The 21101-nt window shown below is 42.6% G+C and overlaps 2 protein-coding genes across 13 annotated transcripts in view; both read left to right on the forward strand.

Annotated features, from left to right (window-relative positions):
- The window catches only part of TACC2 (transforming acidic coiled-coil containing protein 2), a 124648-nt gene extending 108872 nt beyond the window's left edge, over positions 1-15776 (forward strand). For all 12 annotated transcript variants that reach the window (XM_084526819.1, XM_084526827.1, XM_084526823.1 and 9 more), the window contains 7 exons: positions 1419-1562; positions 2636-2712; positions 6839-6882; positions 12344-12504; positions 13050-13156; positions 14193-14313; positions 15212-15776. In XM_084526819.1, the coding sequence (XP_084382945.1) occupies positions 1419-1562; positions 2636-2712; positions 6839-6882; positions 12344-12504; positions 13050-13156; positions 14193-14313; positions 15212-15277 (720 nt within the window). In that variant the 3' untranslated portion in view covers positions 15278-15776. The remainder of the gene's footprint in view (positions 1-1418; positions 1563-2635; positions 2713-6838; positions 6883-12343; positions 12505-13049; positions 13157-14192; positions 14314-15211) is intronic.
- Positions 15777-16356: 580 nt separating this feature from the next.
- LOC311440238 (uncharacterized protein) lies at positions 16357-20180 on the forward strand. The gene is made up of 3 exons (XM_084526846.1): positions 16357-16447; positions 17299-17415; positions 17980-20180. The coding sequence occupies exons 1-3, from the start codon at positions 16393-16395 to the stop codon at positions 18183-18185; spliced, it is 378 nt and encodes a 125-aa protein (XP_084382972.1). The 5' UTR covers positions 16357-16392; the 3' UTR covers positions 18186-20180.
- The last annotated feature ends 921 nt before the right edge of the window (positions 20181-21101 follow it).

The following is a 21101-nucleotide window of genomic DNA, read 5'->3' on the forward strand; positions in this document are numbered from 1 at the left end:
TGCCCTTTTGTTAGTGCTAAGCAACCATAAAATCCTGCTAACGCGGGCTGCCCACTGAAATCTAACTTTATGCAATGCTCTAGCTAACGGGAAAGGAGTCATAAGGCTGTGGGCGAGCAGGGGACTGAGTGAGCACTAAAACAAAAGCGGCAAAGCCTTGGCCCAGGAGACTCCAAGGTTGCCTCCTCTGACATGGGCTGCGGCCTCTCCTCCTCCCTCGTAATCCCGATTCCTTGGCCAGTTTCATGCTTGTTTAAGAGAGGAGGAGAGCATTAAATCCCAGCAACAGGGATACGGTCACCTCCACCCTGAAATTATTCTGTGACACCCGCCCCCCTCCCCAAGCAGCTGAAAGGGAGGACATTTTGTTTCCCTACCAGCCTGAGGCAGGGCCCAGCTGGGCCATCAGTGTGGGCCCCTTAGCTGCTTGGTCACAACATGCAAAGCACAGGGAGGGGACAGAGGGATGTAAAAAGCTGTGGTGGTGCCTCTGATACAGAGGGTCTGCTCTGAGGGGTGTGCTGTAGGGGAAGAAGTTCAGGGGAGAGCCACCATACTATAGAGTGCTTATGAAGAGTCTGCTGTTGCTCCAGCTTGAAAGTATACATACCCAGACCATCGGCACATGGTGTCTCAAGATATGTGGTTTTTGTTTAGCACGTTCCTAGCTGTCTTCTATAAACTTATTGGTTTTAATGCACTGAAACTTGAATTGTTTACATGTGGAGTGTTTGCAAGATGACGCATCTCAGTTTCCCATAACTCTTTTGCTCTCTTCCTCATTTCACATGCTGCTCTCTTTCTGAGTCAGTGTGGACCACCGACATGAGCAAGAGCAGCAGCTGCAAATAAAACCTCATTTAACATACTAATCGCATGCTTAAATAGCAGCAGGGCAACAACAGCACCTATATATTCACACCTTTTATGAAAGAGTGTTTTATGATAGATGACGGTATACTGCCATGGCAGAACTAGGAATGTGGGACATCCACTTTCTTCTGCTTTTTTGACCTCATCTATTTTTATGGAAGCATATTTCCCTTTAATGAGCTCTCTGCCTCCAATTCGAGTTTCCTCTGCTGATGTGCATTTCTTGTGGATGTTTTTATGAAATCTCTGCATCAGAAAGTAGTAAATTTTCTAAAATAAACCCCTAAAATATTGGGGACAAAGTGCTGTTTTTATTTTCTCCCAGTAAGAGTTATATGGCTCTTCTGATGCTTACTATAGGTTTTAAATGTTTATTTTATCCTTGCTAAATTGAAATTTCCCTGTCAGTGTTACTGCTGTTATAATTTAGTAGTGCACAGGCTTTTAGTCCTAGCTCAGGATCCTGGTGCCTAGCACCCAGAAAACATTAGCTAAACACATATTTAATGGTTCATTTCTTTGTATTTAAAAAAACAAACACACAGAGAGAACCTGCTATCCCAGCAGATGTTTCCATCTCTAAAAGTGCGCTGTACTCCCGGATCGGTACCTCAGATGCAGAAAGCACCACAAGTCTTCTCTACCCCCAGCAAGACTTGGACTCTGCACTACGACTGGCCAGAGCAGAGGTAATTTGTCAGAATTTAGAAAAGCATATACGTGTCCCTTGTGGTTTACTTTTCTCTTTCCTATTTTCTTCCAAATTCTTCATATTATGTTTACTTTTACTATTCCTGAGACTATTCTCAGCCATGCTAAAGCTACACTAGAGGCTACCAAAGCAAATGGCACTACACTGTAAGTTTTACTTTTTTACTTTACTTTTGATGTAAATGAAAATCAAATGTTATATGAGAAAAGAAACTTTATTGCTTTAAACTGTATTCTGTATCTCTTTACATTCGTATATAATTTTATAGAAATCATTAGATGCTGGAAATAGGAATCATAAGTATTTTTCAAAGATACATATCAAATTAGTCTGGCTAGTACTAGAATAGAGTAGAATACTTTCAGGTAGAAGGGACCTACAAAAAACATCTAGTCCAACTCTCAGACTATTTCAGGGCTGGCACCAAATTAAAACATATCATTAAGAGCATTATCTAAACACCTCTTAAACACCAACAGGCACAGGGTGTCAACCACCTCTCTAGGGAAGCCCATTGCAGTGTCTAACTATTAGAAAAAATGGTGCAGTCTCGTGTTCTGAATTTTAGGATAAATTGCGTGAACAAAAGGAGCATGAAGGAACGCAGTCCTTTAAGTCTAAAATTTCATGGACAGTCAGCCTTAAATATGTATGCAGACGCTGTAGAGAACAAATCGTGAGACCGTGTTCCAAAGCCACGTACAAGTATTTCAGACCTGGCTTCAAATCAGACGTTGTATAGAGTGATACAGTATTTCTTGAAAAGTGTCCTTGTTATGATCAGGGATGAAACATGAGACAAGAACGTTGCATCTACTTCACTAAATTAGTTTTTTGAAATGAGTATGATTTCACATCTGAACTTCTTAAATTGCATCTTAAAGTCTGTAAAAGAAAAAATCATTGGGGATGCTTATATTTGAACCCATTATACATTTGAAAACTATACCTCTGTTAATTAGAATTGGATATAAATTCATATATTGCACACTTATTTAATTTCTTCTTTAATGGATCACTTGTTTTTGCTTTTCTTTTGCTTTGTTAAAGATTGTGGCCAAGGAAAGAGAAGTATCTGAGTGGAAAGAGAAATATGAAGAAAGCAGAAGGGAAGTGATGGAAATGAGGTGGGTTATTAACTTGTCACTAACCACACTGACTGTCTCTGCTTTCAGGCTGTGGATAGTACACAGAGTACCATGACTGTATAATTCTTTTGGTTAGCTGAAATTGCTCAGTCATTTTTAACTGCAGACTCTGGATTGATCCTAAACTGATATTTTGTCTTTGCCACGCATGGTGGGCACCGTTGTTCAAGGTAGTCATTGAAGATTTATATGTTGCTAATCTCATTTACATCCTCAGAACACTGAGATAATGGGCCTTAATCTAATGTACTCTTAATGTAAGGAAAGAATTTTCTCCAGTTTGTGCTGCTTACCACACGTGTGAATTCTCACGTGGATTGCATTGTGGTGTTTCTCTTGCCTGACTGAACTAGTCTGCCTGCAGTGCTGGCAGAGATGTGCACATGCTAATTTAAAATTCACTTTCCGCAAATAGTTTTGGCAACAGAAAAGAGCATGTGAAAGTCTGAATATAGGTATGAGTAGTAGAGGCTGCCTTCAGGAGATTATTGTAAAAAGTTTCTTTAACATTAAAAAAACAAAATTCAACTGGCAGTAGAAAAACATTCCTTGGAAAGGAGCCACTCTGAGTGTTGACCTTCAAGAAAATTCAACGTGCTTTTCTTTGAACTGAGCTACACTTTTAATTATCACACACACTAAGCTTGATTTCAGTTAACCAGTGTTTGTCTTGGATTCTGCTGCTCCATTTGAGAGCTGACAGAAGGACCCTGAGCTTTTCAGGTCTTTCTAGTTATATCTGTAGTTCTAATGTATTTTATTTCTCCTTGCAAACCTGTCTCTGTTACATTAAATATTTGTATACTGGAACATAGCAGGTTTGACCTTCCTTCCCAGTCCAGGTCCCTGTCATTTGAAAAGGTGACAGCAAAGTCACTGTAGTGGACGAGGTGAAGGGTGTTGCCCAAAGACTTGTTTTTGCTTCCCATTTAGTCAGTTGAAAGTTTTAGCCATTCGGTGTGTGTTTTTTAACAGTGATAATGCCATAAGAGCAACATACAGATAGTTTGACCTGCTCATCAATCTGAATCTGAGAAAGTCATCAATTTTAAAAGAGACTTTGTAGATGTATTTTATGGAATCTAAAGGCTATGACTTTGTGCCGTCAAACAGACAGGCACCATCCTCACCTTCCATGCCCTTAACTCATAAATGAAAGAGAACTGACAGATTATTTGATCATCCATCTTTCTGAGTAATAATTTCTGTGGTCAGTTCTGAAACTGACTTTTCTTCAAAATCACTTCTGTTCTTAGTGCCAACTTCTTCCCAAAGTTAAAAACCCAGGTAGCTTAAAGCTAAGGCCAATGAACTGTATCAGGGGATGACCTGCACATGCAATTCCTGCTGGCATCCCAGGAAGCTGTACTTCTGTAGCAGAGGTAATAGGGGATTGTGGTGCAGAAGTCAACAAGCACTAGCAGGGATGCCAGGAGTCACACGTGGCAGATTTGAGTAGAGAAGTGCAGGGCTTGGAGCCAAAGCATCTTAAGAGAGGCGTCTGCAAAAGGCAAGAGCAGCCACTTGATTTCTTTGAGAGGAACCATCTCCCAGCACCCGCTGAGTTCTCTCACCTCCTGCTCTCTGCTTGGGAAAGGAACCAAAACCCTGGCGTAGCTCTTTCAGCGCATAATGAGGCAAAATGCAAGCAGTCAAGTCTAAGAAGCAACACTTGGAATAAAAAAAGAATACCCTAGCAACTGTGCAAAGAATGACTCAGAGTTTAGCACACGCTCCAGTGTGGTACTTTGTCTATTTTCTGGGAGCTGCCTGGGTGCACGTGCCTGCCAGCTGCAAACAAGCACTGGCAGAGGTTGCTTATTCCTTAATGAAAGGAGAGCAGGGGTGATGCAGAGCAGCTGACACACTGTAGATCTATAGCTTCGTGTTCCTCACGGGAGTTTGCTTCTGTGTTTATGTCTTCAATAAAATTTGATTAAAAAAAAGACACCTTATGTAAGCCAAATTTCTTACAGACACATCCCTGCCATACATGGGGAGAAGGTCTGGCTGATATTGTCACAAAATGATGGAATGTGCATGTGTGCCCAAAGAAAGATTTCACTTGGAAGATTAGATGTTAAATCAGTCCATGTGTGGTAAATTAGATATGCAGTAATTAAATGTGACATAATTGTAAGCGAGGAATGAAGGGAAAGGCAGGGATTATCTGGCAGTGGAAGCACAAAAGCATCACTTGCTACAAAAGGAGGAGCAGTGCTCCCTTATGCAAGCCCTGCGTACTCTACCTGGAATATCCTGAGATCAGCCAGGTTTCCAGAAAAATGTCAGTCTGGAGGAAATTCTACTCCAGAGAACAGAGACAAGATGAGAATTATAATACTGTAATATTTGTCAAACAGATAACCAGTTGGGCCATACCCTAATCCAAGGGAACACCCAGAGGCAGGCCAGAAATACTTAAATATGGTCATTTGGAAGTCTAACTGATCAGTGTGGGAAGTCAAGCAGGTGACCTTGAGAGGTAGCCCTGGATTTCTGTGTTTTTATGACTCAGGAAATTGCAGAAATTCAATAGTAGACTGGAAGGCCTAAAATCCCAGAAGCGAAGCCCGTGTGGCATCTCCAGGGAGGGCTAAGATGCACCATCACAAAGGAATGCTGTGGGCAGCATCCTTGGGTTCCCTTCCTTAATGTGGTCGTTCTTTAGGCTGCTTGACTGAAAAAGCCCCTTGACATGAATGTGGAACAAGCCCAGCTTTACCTCGCTTTCCAAACTGAATATTATTAGAATCACTGTGGCACTGCAGTACCCACATTTATTGAGCAGCTGCTGCATTATCAGGAAGGGTGGGTAATGCACAGAATGCGGTGCGTGCTTGAACTAGCCTAAGCTGCTGGAAGTAAGAAATAGATCATGTCCTCTCGCTTGGTTGCCAAATTCCGTGGTGGAGGCCAGGCTGGGAGGTGTAGGGCTGTAACAGCATTTAATGCTGTATTCATTGCCTTCAGTCCTTGGCTCGTTTTTCTGGGATGATAAAACTTCCCAAAGATGGCCGATATTAAAAGGATGTGACGTGGCTTTAAAATCCTTCCTGCTTACAGCAGGTTTTTGAGGTAGTCTTCTTCGGACGTGAAAGCGATCCCAGTGTCTGGGGTCTGCTTCTGATGCAGATTTCCCCCAGGCAGTGCTGGAATCGCTGCGTTTGGTTTTGGGGAGCTCCACAGCTCTCTCCTTTCCTTGCTGACTTCTGTCCTGGGATTTCCTGCATCCTTGCTGTAACCTCACCGACTGAGCTAAAATGGGACGCGTGAATGCAAGCTAAGACTTGACAAAATATGTACTCGAATACCAGCGGGCTATTCTGCATATCCACTTCAGATGAAGTGTGCAGTAATTTTGTTTTTCATAGGCAGTCCTGTGTGGCTCACAAATCAAAGCGCTGATCAAGCTAGTCTCATTTTATTAGCTTTATTTGGCTCTGGAAGGGGATGGATCATCTTTCTAAATCACATTTAATCTGCTTATTTTGGCTAACCTCTTTTCAAGAAGGAAACTCAAAGCCTACCGTGAGTATGTAAAATAAAATAGTCTTAAAAGTAATATTTTACCCCCTCTGTTTCAAAAAACAGATTTGTGAAATAGGGCATGATGGAATTTGTGCTCCGTAAGTGAATGTTTTAGTCATTTTCTCCAAGTGCTAATGGATCGGTTCTTCACATTTAGAGAGGGAAGATTAGATTCATTTTGGATGAGGGCCAGCCGTACTCCTGTTAGGTTTACTTGCCTACCAGTGATAACTTTTCTTCGTGTTTACGTTAAAATAAGCAAACAGAATAAAGACGGGATGGAAGAAAGAAATTGATGCAATTTTGTTTGTTTAAATCAGGATTGGTGATGTACTTTGGGCATGTGTCAAATAACTGTTTCAAAGCAATTCCCTTTCCCTCCCTGTAAAGGAGCAACGTTTAAGCTGTCAGTTTTATTTGTTACGTAGGTAATAAAGAGCTTATGAAAGTGTGCTGTGGGATCTGTATCCTGTTTTCAATACCCTAGTTCAGTTATTGAGTAGCATTATTTTCTACATAAGTATTAGCAATGATGATGTTTGCCAAAAGCTGTTTGTTTTTGTTCCTCTTACAGGAAAATTGTTTCAGAATACGAGAAGACGATTGCTCAGATGATAGGTAGGTATTTCTACTGTGAAAAGATGCTATCCTGCACTCTGATTTTCTGAAGAGAGCACAGAAATGTTTGTCTGTAGGCTTCATTTTGAAGCTAGCTACACTTGCTGATGCTGCTGGGAATTGGGATGCATCCGAGGACACCGGTGTGTGTTGCCGGGTTGTGATGAAAAGCCAGAGCTTCGTTTTACAGAAAGCAGACCCTGAGGCAGTGCAGGTAGTACAGCAAGGTCAGGGCTTTTTGTTCTGCATCGAAGCAAACTGCCCCACAGGAAGCATGTTCAGATGCTTTGCCCAGAATTCACGGGTGTCTCAGAATGACCTAAAAACCCTTCAGTCGTCTGCTCACAGCTGTCTGACAGGAGATACCAAACTTAGCTCTTGACCACAACGGGGATTATCTGTGGTAAGTGCATTGGTCCGACCAAAACCTAGATTAACTTCAATCCCAGCTGAGAGACTGAGTAGTCAATCCACCTCCCCAGTTACTTACTGACATAAAGGTCTCCTCTAAGATCTGCATTGTGGCAGAGTTTGCCTCATAATAATCAGAAAATATCTTTGTTATCAGAATGCCCCACGAGTTAAAAACTCGGTAGCATTTCAAAACCCGCAGGACTCTTGCACTTCCTTGGCCCAGGAGGCCTGGCCCCCAGGGTGCAATGTTAAAACCTCCTCAGCAGGTTTCCAAAGCTTTTTTCCTGCTCTCACCAGTGCCTTGTGCTGTCCTGTATGGATTCAGCTCGAGAAGTGCCCAGGGCTGCACGGGGCCGTGGGTTTTCCATGGCCAAGTGCACGGGGACGAGCAGGAGAAGAAGTGGTGGCTGATGAGAAGCAGCACCGTGCTCACCTGGGGTAAAGCACTGGGAAACATCATTAACAGCACGGGGAGCAGCCTGGCAGCTAATTGTGGGGTGAGACACAGGAGAAAGGCTCATCTAGGTGCTGATACCCACCAGCAGGGAGAGTTGTGAATCCAGCATATTCGCACCAGCTCTTAAAAAATCAACAGAAATTACTGCTCTAGCTCCCCTGGGAGAGCTGTCAGAGAGAGCACAGCATGCCAGGGACACAAAGGGCAAGTGTGTGTCTTGCAACAAAGGTTTTTTACACAGAAAGACTTCTGTCACAGCTATTGACTTATCATATGTATGTTGGTTTGTCCTTTGCAAATTGGCAGTCCCATGGCTGGTGTTGTGTGACCCCCAATTTTTGCGTTTCTTCTGTTTTTTTAGCACTAGGGGATGGGGAATAGTTCAGCTGTCAGCTGCTTTTGCTGCTTTTCTACATTTTGCAGCCCCTGGGAGACAGCCCAGCTTCCTATCATGTAAAGAGAATAAAGGGTCTAGAAATAAATATTTGTTTCCTTGCTTCACTCCCTAGTGTTGTGCCTCCAATGCCTTTTGTATGTAAACCTGAATGAATTTGCCTGCTTTCTGGCATAATGTCTGTCGTTCTCATCATGCAAGCGTTAAAATAGGAGTGACCAAAGTATGCCAAGAATTTGATTCCCTTTGCTGTGCACTTAATGTACTCTGGTATTTCGTGTGCAATCATGGAAATGTACCAAACGTGGCAAAGAATCAGGGTCGCAGTCCCCAAAATGTAATTTCATTCTGCTTTCTAACACTGGAGAAATTGTGTCCTGTTCCATGTGTTCTGCTGCTGCAAAGTGATTGTTTTTTTCAGCACTGCAGAGTTTCATCTGAGTGTTTTCAGCATCTAGGCAGAAAAACCCTGTCCTGTATCTGCCCTGTGCATAGCTCCCCAGGAACAGCGCAGGGAGCTCTGCAGCTTCACCTGGCCGCTTGTATGGACAAACACAGGGCCTGCCTTTTTTTCCCAAGCACATGCATGTAGTTTTAACAGAATTTTCTTTCTGATTTCAAATTTTTCTCTAAAAAGGGGATTAAAAAAAAAAAAAATCAAGTTTTGGGTTTGTAGTGCAATGAGAAGGTATAAAATAAGGATCCTAAGATAAGGGCACAGCCATGGCATACATAGTGCATGCTACAATTGTCAATTCCTCTTATTTAAAGAAATCAGGAATATTTAAAGCTTTGTACCTTTGAACACTAAGGAAATAGCCAACTTTAAACCCCTAATTCCGAGGATGTCAGAGTCTTTCCAATGATCTACAGCAAGTTTTTAAGCGCTGTGGCTGTGAATGATGTAATTTGCTGTCCATTGTTCAAAAAAACCAAAAGAAGAGTGGCACAGAAAGCATGTGTTAATTGGAGCAATATGCAAATTCTGCAGCGTAGTAAATACGAGGCTTCTTCTCACTGCATTTCATGTAAATTTTTGATCTAATTAGCCCACTTTCTGCTGACATTTGTGCAAATTACTGTCCTTCTGATAACCGAATTTACTCACCCAAGGCAGATGAGTGTCTGCGGGCTATTTGCATGTCTCCCTGCTAACACAGACCCTGCTTTCCAACAGAAGCAGCGCCCCTGCTCTTTCTGTTTATGATTTAACCCTTCAGAGCTATTTATACAGGGGCACTGCAAGTGAAACCAGTGTCACAAATCCCTCTAATGACTATTTGGTGTGGCTGTTGGATCCTACTCAGCCTTTCACAGGTTGTCTTGTAGGATGAACACAAACTATTGGTGTTACTGATACAGGGTGGTGGACGTGGTTGCATACAAAGGCACTGAAGCACACACTGCAAACAGTACCTGCCCTTGATTTTAGGGGCTGTCACAGGTCTCATATTTGCTGTTGTGTACACAGAGCCCAGCATTACCTGACACAGTTAGCTTCGTGCCACGTGCTGCTCAGCAGAGCTTGAAGCTGCCGGTGTACAGATCCCTTTTGGTGTCTCTTTGCATAACTTTTTTTCCGGTGCTTTAACCCTTTTTCCTTTTTTTCTCACACTTGCTCAGCCCCTGACACGCTCCCCTCCCCGTTGGGAATGGGGACAAAAAAGAAGGGCCTTGCTCGGGGCTTTGTGGGCTGGCTGCTGCTTGTGCTGCTCGTGCTGCGTGGTGCTGAGGCCTGCAGCTCACCCTGGGCTCCGGCACACACACCGTGGTCACCCACAGCCCCCTCCCAAAATCCCTCTTGTGGTTTTTCCTTGTATGGTTGGATTTGTAATGTCGGGCTTTTTTTCTGTTCAGAATGTATCTGTGTACTTGTAAGTGTAAAGCCATAATGAAACGCTCATTATGAAAACCGAAGAGATGTTTTGCTGTGTGCATTACAGGATGTTGCATTACTTATTTGCTGCTTTTCCTAACAATTCCTGATTTTTCTATTTTGCTTCCGTTTTTGTTGCTTCTTGCTATTTGCTTGCAAAAACAAACAGGCAAGCCTGGTAAGTAAAGCTTTTCACCAACTTTCACACCAGCATTCTGCATTTTTTGTTTTCTTTGCCTTTTGTTCTCTGTTTGCTGCATTCCCATTCAGTGGTGGAGCACTGGGCTGAGCCTCAGAGCGGGTCCTGTGGTGGTGGTCTCCTCCTGCCAGTCTGGATGGTGTTATCCCTGAGCATCCTAGTGGCGGTGGGGAGCCGTGGGCAGTGTGTTTTGCAGAGGTGGAAGCCATTTAATTAGAATATTTTAATCAGATAACTTCATGAACTGCTTTTGAAATCATTTAGAGGCAAGCATCTGTAGCTGCTTAGCTAAGATTTGGCTGGCAGGCTGCACCTCTCTTCAGGTGACCGTGCCTCCTTGCTCCACCGGTAGAAATGCCTCGTCTTCAGCTCCCTCCCCAGTTCCTGGGGGCCAGGAGAGGAGAAAGTGAACGTCTGGCACCAGTTGCCCCAGTTCACGTGTGCTGGGACAGCTGGGCTGGGGGTGTTTGAAGGAGCTGGTCCAGCTGAAGGGAGAGCAGGGGTCTGGGATGTGCTGGGAGGAAAACAAAGAGCTCCCTAGTTGTGAGGGGTGAGGCTTGGGTCTCCAGCTTTCTGAATTGTCCTTAAAACAAGACAAAGATGCTAAAATACGGCAGTAAACAAAAAGTCAAGGCAGATTTTATTATTATCATTTAGCATTGTTGCCTTAAATGCATTTAAGCACTTCAGTGATGGTGCAGATGGCTGCTTTCTTCTGCACGGAGCTGTGATGGGTGAGTTTTTGTCAAAGAGCCAGGCAGCAGCTGGGGCCTGAGCTGGGCAGTAGGAAATGTCCAGCGGGCCTAAACGAGTCTGCTGCTGGAGCACAAGGTGACAACATGCCAGATTTCAGGAAAATAAATAAGGAATGAGAAATCAAGGGCTTTCTCCTTTTATTTGGGATTACAAATGACCACAGTGTGTCTTTGAGAAGTCAGAATGCAGAAGAGTGCACGGGGAAGTTTGTTTCTTTCCGATGCAATATTGAAAGTTAGCAGACTGATAAAATCGTGGTATTGCTACAGCCGTGCTGCAAACTCAATGCAGTATGAATTGTGGCACTTCAGAGCCGACCGACACCATGAAATGCTGATTTCAGGTGAAGGCGTCTGTCCGAGTCAAAACCTAAAGTCTGGGCAGAATGTTTCTAAGCACAGGAGGCTTAAATGAGACGTTGTCGAGTCCAAACTGCCTTGTGCTTTTTAGCTGGGAGAACTTCTTTTATTTCAATTTCTGTCAGAGGGGAAAGTAAACACAGTACTAGAAAACAAAGTAGTATAAAGGTGCTGATTTTTGTGGGTTTGCCTTTATTGCAGTGTCATTCAAAGCAGCCCTGTAAAGCATGGACACAGCAATTGTGTTTTATGATATGAAGCAAGCAGTAAAGCATCTTACAAGGCAGTGCCAGACTTTTCCTTCTAATGCTCTAACGGTGCTCTGGTTTATCACTAGGTCAATACCTTTGAAAAATGGCATCTTCCGTACAGATTTGGGTTCCTGTTTTCCACCCTCCCTTAGTTATACGCAGGAGAAGCTTAGGAGATGTTTTCTGCAAACCAGAATTTGAGAAGCCTGTCCAGTGCTAGATTTCCTTTCTGGCACTTGCCTGCAGAGCCCCTGAGAATGGGAGTTTGCAAAGCAGTGTTTTTCCAGGGGCAGAATTTGGGTTGGGTTACATTAAGCAAAGTTCCGTGCTTGATTTAATTCCATGTATGGGATTAGAGAAGATGGTGCGAGATAACAAGCACATATCAGCAGGAGCAAAGAACTCGCTGCCAGCACTAGCAATATGCAGAAATGTATTTCCTTCAGCTAGTGCCTCGTCAGGCAAAAAGGGAATCCCGTGCTGCCTTCCTGGGAACAGCTGAGTTCAAAGTGAAATAAAGCATCAGTTAGATGATTTCACATTTTTCCCTAGTATCAAAATATTTAAGCATCACTGTATTTAGCAAACTATTTCCAAAACAGGATTGTGTCTCTTTATAAAAATGACTTTTCTGGATCTTCCACAAAGTTAGTAACATGCATCAAAGAGCACACAGCACAGTAGAAGCTATAGATGACAGTGAAATCAGAGTCCTTACTGACTGCTTTTTTCTCCTCCCATCTTCCTTCTAACAGAGGATGAACAGAGAGAGAAATCTGTCTCCCATCATACTGTTCAGCAGCTGATAGTGGAGAAGGAGCAAGCTTTGGCAGATCTGAACTCGGTGGAGAAATCACTGGCAGATCTTTTCAGGAGATACGAAAAAATGAAAGAAGTATTGGAGGGGTTTCGAAAGGTGAGTCACCTTCAAGTTCCTTCCTTTTAAGAGGCAAACTAGCAGGTTCTCGCATGGTGGTAACCCAAAGCTGATTAACAGCCTGCACATCTTAGTTTCCACTCGTGAGTCTGATTTACTCCATCAGCCTGCGGTGTGCTGTGGGTAGGGAGAGCAAGAATGCTCGGTTGTGCTTTCTTTTTCTAACAGCTCTGAGAAGATAAAGATTTTGCACAAGAGTAGCTTGTTCCCATTTTGTGTTCCCATACTGCACTTTCAATAAATGTCACATCACTGTGGAATTGTAGCACGTATCAGGGCTGGCTTGTGGACTGAGAGTTTTGGTAAATCTAACATGTGAATTCTGGTCAGTCCTCAGACAAAGGATTCCAGCCAGAATCAAATGCAAACAAAAGCATTGCAAAGCTTTTTGCGTTGTGTAGTATTGCTTCGGATGGCCTCTGTGTGGGGGTGTCCATGTTAGACAGCATCCCCTAAATATATGACTTTGCCTGTCATACACTTCAGTCTCCTGGGTTAAATTTAACGTGATGTTTTCATTTAAGAATGAAGAAGTATTAAAGAAATGCGCGCAGGAGTATTTATCCCGAGTAAAGAAAGAAGAACAGAGGTATCAAGCACTCAAAATTCATGCTGAGGAAAAACTGGACAGGTAATTGATTGCACGCCTCTCTTTTCAGGAGTTCCAGCTGCAGGAAGATCCCTGTGGCTGGACCTTTGTCCCAAAACTGTTCCTTTATTATGCAAGCCTAGGCTGCTCTGTGATGGAGGGTCTAATGAAATGCCACGCTGAGCATTTCTGAAATGTGCTGGTGACCATAGCTAAAGAAAGAACGATTTTCATATTGAAAGGGTCCTCCAAGAGGAGGCCACATAGAGCACCTTAATATTCTACCTTTATCAAATGTCTTCATGTTTCTTTAACGTATTTTGCAGGGAAGATCAAGAAAGAAGCCGTTAGCTAGGTTTGTGCAGCTGTGGAGGGCTGCGCTCAGATACTTACACCTGCAGCTAGTGTTCATGTCCCAGGGGTTTGCTGTGGCCCCTGTGCTGTGTTATTGCCCTTACGTCCCATCAGCAGAACAGAACGTGTAAGTGCTATTCAGCTGCTTCAGTGCAAGCCTCCCTCTGTTCATATCCCTGCTCTATGCTGGATCAGCACTTGGGAGGGGGATAAGGAGTTGCACAAAAGATGGAGCCAGATCTGTGTGGACAGTGACTCCATAAGCCACCAGTGAGGAGTGAACATCTGGTTGTGGCTCCAGGCAGGCAGGTCCAGTTGTTATTTCTGTTATCATTAATGCCTCCATGTAATGACCAAGTAATCATTGCTGGGAATTACATCCAGGGCTCATATCACAGTCCTCTAGACCCAAGAGTCTGTGAGAACTGGAGATCAGATTGAGAACCTTCCATACAACACCTCCAGCTAAGTATTACCTTTGATGCCAGCACAAGTCTGAGAGAAGTAGGGAGGGACCAGACATTTAGAAAGGACTTTACAACCTCTGCTGAGCAAGGTTTTTTGAGTCATCAGAAGTCTCTAGGGACAAGTCTCAGGCTGCTTTCAAAGATCCAGAGAAAGCAGCTCTGCCCTCCAACACCCTCTTAACTTGTAGTCCATCTTTGGGTACCTTCTGTCCCCTTCTGTTGACAACCTGACGTGACAAAAATCTGTGTTTTTCTAGAGCCAATGCTGAAATTGCACAAGTGAGAGGCAAGGCTCAGCAAGAGCAGGCAGCGTATCAGGCCAGCCTTCGTAAAGAGCAGCTGAAAGTGGATGCATTGGAAAGAACACTGGAACAAAAGGTGAGCAGCAGCTCAGCTCTTTTCACACCAAGTCAGGGGTATGGGCATGGCAAAACCTTTTCCCCAGAGTGGCTGCATCCAGCTCTCCTCTGGAGCTCAGACCACGGCAAAAGGCTGCCCAAGGGCCCGTCTTGCTCCTCGTGCCCAGCAGCTCTTTGCTCTGGGGACGCACCCTGCAAAATCTGCTGCGTGCCCCAGGCAGTTTGGGCAGATGGCCCCATCTGCCAGGCTGTGCTCTCAGCCACTGGCCAGCCTCGGGGGCTGATTCAGGCGCAGTGAAAGCTCAGCGTGCACCTGTGTACCAAGGAGAGCCTTTTGTTTGCTTTGCTTTGGGGATTTGAGGTCTTCCTTGGTTTAGTTCTTTCATTTTTTTTGTTTGTTTTTAATTTTAGCTGTAATTCCAACGCTAGCTGAAATGGCAGTAGCTGCTGTATAGACATAATGGTCAGACACGCGTCTGTACAGCTTGGAGCAAAAGTGATGTGTAAATCCCTATTTATAGCTCGTATCCTCTACCTTAGCAAAGGAGCTTACTTCCAGTATAACACAGAGGTCCTTGCTTAGAGCCTCCAGAAAACAGAACAAAAATAGTGCTATGAAGAGCAGCCTAGAAACAAATTCACACTACGTGTTATCATCCCACGCTAGGAACAGCTGCTGTAAAGCCACGTGCTTCAGTGCCAAATTGTATTTATTGAAGTAGGAGGAGCTCTGTCTGGAAACAAGCATATTGTTTGAATATATTATATGTAGCTCTACTATGTACACATATATTTTATATATTCTCTTCTCAATATTGGAGAAAATCTAATTCCTCCACACTTCTCCCAAGGGTTGAATATTTTTTTTAGATACTCATCTTAATGCAACAATAACATTTAATATTTTTGTTTTCCAGAATAAAGAGATAGAAGAATTAACAAAGATTTGTGATGAACTGATTGCCAAAATGGGGAAAAGCTAACTTTTAACCAAATTTCTGGACTTCGATACTGAGTGCAATATGACCATTGGCACACTGATGTCCATACATTTACGTGGACAGGTTATATTTTCACTTTTTCGTATGCACTACTGTATTTTCTTTCTAAATAAAGTTGATTTAATTGTATGCAGTACTAAGATGACTATCAGAATTTCTTGCTATTGTTTGCATTTTCATAGTATAATTCATAGCAAGTTGATCTCAAAGTTCCTGTATCAGGGAGATTGTCAAGTTCTCTAAGAAATTACAAATTGCTGATCCTAGCCTTCCCTTTGTACATGAGTTCCCATGTTGGATGTCTTTTGGATTTAATATAAACATGTATTACTTGCATGGGGACTCTTGCCTTAAGGAGTGTAAACTTTATCTGCATTTGCTGATTTGTAAAATAAAATTAAAAATGAAAAAAAAAAATTAAAATGCATGTCACTTAAATGAAATTCTCTATTGTAAATAAATTTTTTCGTTGAAACTTGAAGTGGCTTCATTTTATTTCACTTGCTTACTACGTGTGCAGCTCCAGATACAGCACCCCTTGTTATGGGAGTCCTTGAGGTGTCCCTGCCCGGGGATGGTACCTGGAGCACCCCGGGGGACTGCTTGCAAGGTTATACTGCCTGTGTGCACCTAGCTGTATGCCTAGGTCTATATCTCTATATCTATATTTTGTACTTTCTGTAAAAATATATGCTAGATTTGGACCATCCAAGTCTCAAGCAGGCTTAATCCTACAAAACGTTTAATACTCTGACCCTGATCCTGCAGATCACACAGGCAAATGGAACGAGACTGCGTGCATGGGCTGGTGCTGTGACGTGAGACGATGGGTTGGCGGGTTTTTACCATTTCTGTCACTGCTTGGTGAATGCATTTTCTGCTTCCTGCTTCTGGTAGAATTTGCCTGCAGGGTTTGCGGAGGTGAAGTCCGTGTGATTAGAAGTCCAACCAGAATAAGCTCGATAAGTAGCATTCTTGCACACCTCTTTATCCTATAAGACAGCGTCTGCGGAGGATTAGGTATGTAAGATAAGCATTAAGGCTTTAATAGCAAACAAACTGCTTTCTTTGCCTAATGGTACGTCTCCTGTATCTCCATGATGCGGACAGTCTTCAGCCTGGTTCTCGTCAGCTCCCTTCTTATAATAAAAAGTAAGTCAACTCTTCTTTCCTGTTTAGTTTATTTTTATTTCCTACTTTAGGAATGGCTCAGCCCCTTTGCTTCTCTGGGCTTTTCTTCTAGGATTCTTAGTTTTCAGAGCATTTTGTGTACGTGGTTAGCAGCACAGAATTTCACTTCTGCTGTGTAATGTGAAACTAAATATGTGTGCAAACAAATGTAAATGCACATGTCCCTGCGGACAGGAAGCGCCTTCTGCTCTGCAAGTTTTAGGTATGGTATTTAAATGTGTTTCAAATTCATGCTTGCCTTTGGACATACTATGTACTTTGAATCGAGGATAAACTTTGGGTATAAGGAGAATTAAGTTGTGGTTGTCATATTTAAACAAAAGCAAAATTAATAAGGTAAGCTATTGTGCGTTCCAGCTGAATTGGTGCTTCAGGAGATAATTAAATATGGGTCATAGTCAGATTTTAGGTGTTTACAGTGTAGTTTTTCATGGTGTTGTGGACCAAAGACCATGATGGAGGGAAGAAAACCATGATACTCCTGCTTGTTACAGCGGGCTCTTCTCTAAAAATGTTACAAGAAGGTGTGGGTGCAATTATAGACCAGATATTCTTGGATTATGCGAAGTGCAAATTTAACAATCAAATAACATAAGGCTAATTTAATTTTATCTTCAAAGTCTTTATTTGGACCTCATTAAAAAAGAAAAATTGATAAGACTTGCAAAAATCTTTAGACTTTTTAAAAACTTTTTGGCAATATTTGCATGTGGTTCAAACAAAACTAGACTGCGTAGCTGATATTTCAAAGCTTTTTTTTTTGTAAACTCTAGGTGCTACTGTTACACAAGGTCTCTTTTTCTTGATGGCAGGTGAAGCACTGCAGTGTTACACCTGCGTAGGTTCTAGCGATGAAGACTGCAACAGACAAGGAACACAGCAATGTCCGGGGCACTCAGATGCGTGCGCGGTCATTAGAGGACAAGCAAGTAAGTAGTCACCGGCAGTTCACTCGTCAAATTTTTAATAAATAATCTAATGGTGTTAGAAGAGTATAGCCAGCTAAAAACAAGAATATTTTTTTTTTCTCAAAATAAACCCAATTTATAAATCTTTGTTTTATTGGTTTAGCAGCGGTCTACTATAAAACCTTGCTGAGTATGCTTTGTCAGTATGCTGTGATGCTGAGCCATACCCCACTGTGTGTAATAGCTATAAAAGAGCATTTTAAGTATTACCTACGTCCTTCTGAAATCTTATCTTTTTAGTTTAGTGACTTTCTTGGAAGTTGGGAAAGAAAAGAGCCCAATGAGGCACTGCACTTTGATGCTCTGAGATATTTAAGGTGCATCGGTTGACCCTAAGAAAAATTTACAATTATTTAGCTTAAGTGGGAGCTTCTAGTGTGCGATAATGGTACTCATTTACTGGTGAAGAACGGCCAAACTGGTGTGGTTCCTCACTACTGGATGGCCAGATCCATGCTGGGGAGATGCAGACGGGCCGGTGCAGGTGAGCGTGCTGCTCTTTGGCTCCTTGTGGCTCTGTTGCAGGCGGCGTTATGAAGTCCTGCTCGTTCAGCTCCTTCTGCGAGCGGGCAAAGAGGGACGGATCCAGAGCACCCGGAGTGAGCGTCCAGTGCTGCTACTCCAACAACTGCAACGCAAAAAGCCTGGGCTCCAGAGTCAGCACCTCCTCGAGCTACTTCTCTCTCCTCCTCCTGTGCTTGTGCTGGCACCCCTTGCTGAAGCTGACATGAGGGGGAAGAACAAGGTCCTGAAGCAACAAGTCTGCCTTTTTAGAGAAGGGTGATTGTACTTTCTAAATCATGTTACTCCGCGTACTCTGTAGGAAAAAAGCAGTAGGCACAACTGACAGATGATAAGATAAAAAATTGTCGCATCTGTTAATAATGCCCTGACCTATATGTAAGCAACACCACCCTCTTCTCATTTATCCTGAGGGGCTGCCCGTGATAATACGTAACATTTTCCCACAATGTAGGCAGTATGTACAAAGAGGAGGAGAAATCTTAGCTGCAAAGAGCAGCCTTGTAGCAAGGTAAAGGATCAGTGTGTTCTGGATGCTGTTTGTTGTTGGCATACATTCAAAAACAAGCTGAAATTTTCAGGCACAGAGTGACTGAAAATTCTAGCTAGCTCGGTAGTTTTTCAGAGAAAATCTGCAAACTGACCAAAAACTGATAACCTGAAATAAGAATATTCATACAAACTGGTAAGAGAAGGCTATTAAGAGACAAATGTTTGGAAATACATTATATTATGTATATTTCCTGGGATGAAAGAACTTTTCCAGCCTCATCTGATACTTTGAGATCTTTCCACAATGCTGGAAGAAGTTAAAAAAGGAGCTTGGAAGTTGCTTTGAAGAAGTAAGCTCCCCTCCAAAGATTGGTTCTCTCTACTGCTATTTTGGAAAACAATTGGTCAGTCCCTGCATCGTAGGGATAACTTGAGTAGTAACATTTTTGCTTATCCAAATTCCTCTTGCAGTTTCAACTGTGTTCTTCACCGTCCTAAATTTTGTTCTTTGGGAGTAAAAGTATATAGCCCCTTCTTTCACTGATGTCATTAGAGGGTGAGTCGATGTGTGGTGGTTTATATATCCTCTTAATTTCACAGAGTGAATGAAATTACTTGGGGATCTCTAGAGAGGTAAGGAACTAAATTAACATTTTTAATGGTCCCATTCATTGTAGTCTTACCGAGTAAATGATCCAGAATGGGCCACATCACAGCACATCACTAGCTCGGAGGTGGTGATGCTCGAACTAGGCAAGGAAAGAAGTGACACAACACAAGGTGATGTCAAGAAGCAGGGTGCTGGGTCTGTGATACTGGAAAGTGGTGCTGGCAAGGCAGGGGTGATTCATAACAGTGAAATGTAGGCAGATGATCGATCTTTGCAGATCTTAATGCCCAACTGTATTGATCTGGTCTAATCTCCAGGACACATCGGCTTTAAATCCAGCTGGTGTCACTGCAGTAGAGGCGGTCTGTCAGTGAGGAATTATAGCTTCAGTTGCCCATTTGGAAAAAAGATTTGCTTATCAAGTTTATGGAACTCACAAAATATGTGTCAAAGTAGTTTTTTCAACTAGCTTTGTGTTGTGACTTTGTTTTTAAGTATAATTCTTTGCAAACTCAATTCCAGGTAGTGTGTCACAGAGTCCTGCAAAATCTTCAAAAGTTTTCAAAAATTTTGTCAAGGTTGCAAACCAGAGAGCTTCTTCAAGTGAAATCACTGAAACCTCTGAGCAGAGCATAACCCCAACCTGCCTTTTAGCTGTTGCCTGTCACGCTGGCCAAACTGTTCCCTTTCCTCTGGCTGGATCCTGTCACCACCTTCTGTAGGTTGGGGCTTCAGACTGGGACTGTTCCTTGGGGGTTTGTTGAAGGGGCTCTCAGCTGATGGGCTTCTGCTTTATAATTAGTTGCTACGCACAAGTCGGCTACAGCTGTTAAACAAAAAGATTGCAACAATGCAATATCTTGGCTGAGAATATTAATTTAGGCTCAAATATCTCATCTGTGTAAAAATCACTCAGTAAGTATTTTTCATTTCATTCTCGGCTTGAATCAGTTCCTTCAATCTGTTCTGCTACACTAACTATGTGTTGATTGTATCTTTATTTTCTGATTGTTCTGTAATGATAAATTTGTATTGGATGTGATCTCTGTATATGCTCCGTGCATTTCCCTGAATGAGGAATTAAAATATATGCAATGTCTGACAATGTCTCTGGATAAAAGAAACCACAATTTTTAATTGCCAGTTTCATCCAGCTGCCTCTCTTCCAGCAGGAATTCCAGCTTTTTTTTTTTTTTCAGTGGGATCTATTTCTTAAATTTGTTCGCTAAAGCAGTGACCGTTGATAGTTTTCTTACTGTGAAATTTCCATGATAAAATAAGAAGGCGAGGCGCTGTCCCCTTGACAAACACCATCTGTCACTGCTGACTGCAGCCAGGGCTCAGATCTTCAGGCAACTCGCAGCCACCCACTGCTCCCACTGGATTCTGCCATCCAGCACTGAGCGGGCTGTGCTTTTCTTTGTACAGTTCTGACATTTATCCTGCCTAATTATGAACCTGCCGTGTGCAAGCATGCATATATCTGTAAACGATGAGCTGTGCTCGTGGATTTATGGAAATAGCTGAGGTATTTTGCAGGGGTTCTTGGCATAAACATTAACAGGAACACAAGCACAGGAACAACATGGAACAAAATAAATGGAATATTTTTAAAACTGAAAAAAAGCCCTCTCCATTAAAAATGCAGAAAGTATTTTAAATTGCCATGACTGCAAAGCTATCCCAAGCTATTTGTAAAATAGAAAATAATCATCTTCAGTTTGGTTGCTCTAGAGTCTCAAACCCCACTTAATTGTTTCTGGCACAGCAGCAGACTCTTTCTGGCTTCCTTAATGTTGACAGCAGGGACAAAAGGAGCAGAAACTGAGAGTGGATTCAGCTGCAATAAAAAATGGTGGGACTTCTACTTTGCCTATTGGATCTATGTAGTGGATATGTTGGGTAAGTATTGGGTTTGGGTTTAATCCTGGCCTCTCACCTTCAAGGAAAGGTCTCCAAAGCACGAGAATTTTAATTTCTGCTTTATAAGTGAATGAAATTCTGACTTCTATAATCAGCTTGT

This window comes from Aythya ferina (genome assembly GCF_964211825.1).
Source record: "Aythya ferina genome assembly, chromosome: 7".
Lineage (NCBI taxonomy): Eukaryota > Metazoa > Chordata > Aves > Anseriformes > Anatidae > Aythya > Aythya ferina.